Below are 1,489 nucleotides of genomic sequence, written 5' to 3' on the forward strand. Positions count from 1 at the left end.
CTGAAGTGTAGGGAAGAATCAGTTTAACTCGAAATGAGAATATTCTAACACCCTGAATGTGATATGGGTTTCAAAATACATGAAGTTGCATTATGCTCTTAATAGTAACTAGCAAAAAGGAATCTCTGCCACAAGCCTACGAGGATGAAAAAGAAGTTGAGCACTTGTGATATTATTATCATTCTAACAGCTTTACCCTTCACAATAGTTGATCCTATATGAGAGGACTAGAGATACGACGAATCTGTCTTTCAATTCAACATGCTCATGATATGTGTTAGAATCTGAAACATTCACGAGTGAAACCACATAGCTAGGATATCCTAATATTGGGGTTGAGGGACTTACTTGCTGTCCCTTGACTGTTGGGGCAGTGCCTTAGCTGGTGGCCCTTGACTCTGCACCCGAAACATTCATCCGTGCCACGTCGGTACACCCCCAAGTTACGCCTCCCACACTTGGGACATGGGGGCCTTCCCTGTAGCCGAGAATCCCCATTTGACTGGACCTGCTGATTAGACCCATGGTTGCCTTGCTTACTATGGCCCCACCGCTGCTGATCAGGCCCTGATGGTAGTGCTCTAGCTGAAGACTGAGCAATTGACTGCGCGGGTCTGGATGACACTCTCCTATGTAATGCCTTTCCACCATTACCCCCACTGTATGAGCCACTAAGATTGTCCGTAGATCGGGTCTTTTTGTTATTATCTAGCTATTTCTTTCTTTTTAACTTTCGATCCTCTGTAGCTTGAGCAAACGCCACCATTTTTCCATAATTTTTATCAAAATTTAAGGCAGCCGCAGCGACCTCATTAATTACCAAGGGACTAAGTCCTTGCACAAACTGATGCACTCTAGCCTCCATAATGGGTGACATGTAAATAACATACTTGGACAGGTGCGCGAATTTCATATGGTACTCCCATACACTCAGGCTACCTTGCCTCAGGCTCTCAAATTCAGCGGCACGGGCCGCCTTAGTTTCAGCAGGCAAGAAGTTGTCAATGAATGCATCGGTAAACTCACTCCACCTTGCCGGAGGGCTCCCTTCTTCACGGGACTCCTCCCATAGTTCAAACCAAGAATATGCCACCTCTTTCAGGCGGTAGGAGGTCAATTTCACTGCCTCTGTTTCCATAGCACGCATAGGTCTGAGAGTCTTGTGCATCTCATCAATGAGATCCTGGGGATCTTCCTCAGGATTTGTACCCGTAAACACTGGAGGATCTCACTGAAGAAACTTGTTCACTCTGGAACTAACAGACTCCCCTGGCTGACTGGAAAGAGTAGGCCCAACACTTGATCTCTGGGCCTGAGAAGCCACTATCTGTGCCAACATCTGTATGGCTCCCCTAACATCAACATCAGAAACACCAGAATCGAAAGCTGGAGCTGGATGTGGAACTGGAATACCAGTCAGAGGGACCGTTGCACCCTCAGTAGGTGTAGGGACATGTGCAGTTTGATCGATTGTGGTAGAATCAGGGAG

The 1,489-nt window shown here is 46.7% G+C and overlaps 1 protein-coding gene across 1 annotated transcript; it reads right to left on the minus strand.

Moving 5' to 3' along the window:
* Window positions 1-712: 712 nt before the first annotated feature.
* Window positions 713-1,168, minus strand: LOC138894027 (uncharacterized). The gene has a single exon (XM_070178700.1). The coding sequence runs from the start codon at window positions 1,166-1,168 to the stop codon at window positions 713-715; it is 456 nt and encodes a 151-aa protein (XP_070034801.1).
* Window positions 1,169-1,489: the final 321 nt, after the last annotated feature.

Source organism: Nicotiana tomentosiformis, chromosome 6 (assembly GCF_000390325.3).
Source record: "Nicotiana tomentosiformis chromosome 6, ASM39032v3, whole genome shotgun sequence".
Taxonomy (NCBI): Eukaryota; Viridiplantae; Streptophyta; class Magnoliopsida; order Solanales; family Solanaceae; genus Nicotiana; species Nicotiana tomentosiformis.

What these genes read in the sequence shown, in the direction of transcription:
- LOC138894027 (XM_070178700.1), bottom strand. Translation starts at nt 1,168, where the DNA reads ATGCACAAGACTCTCAGACCTATGCGTGCTATGGAAACAGAGGCAGTG.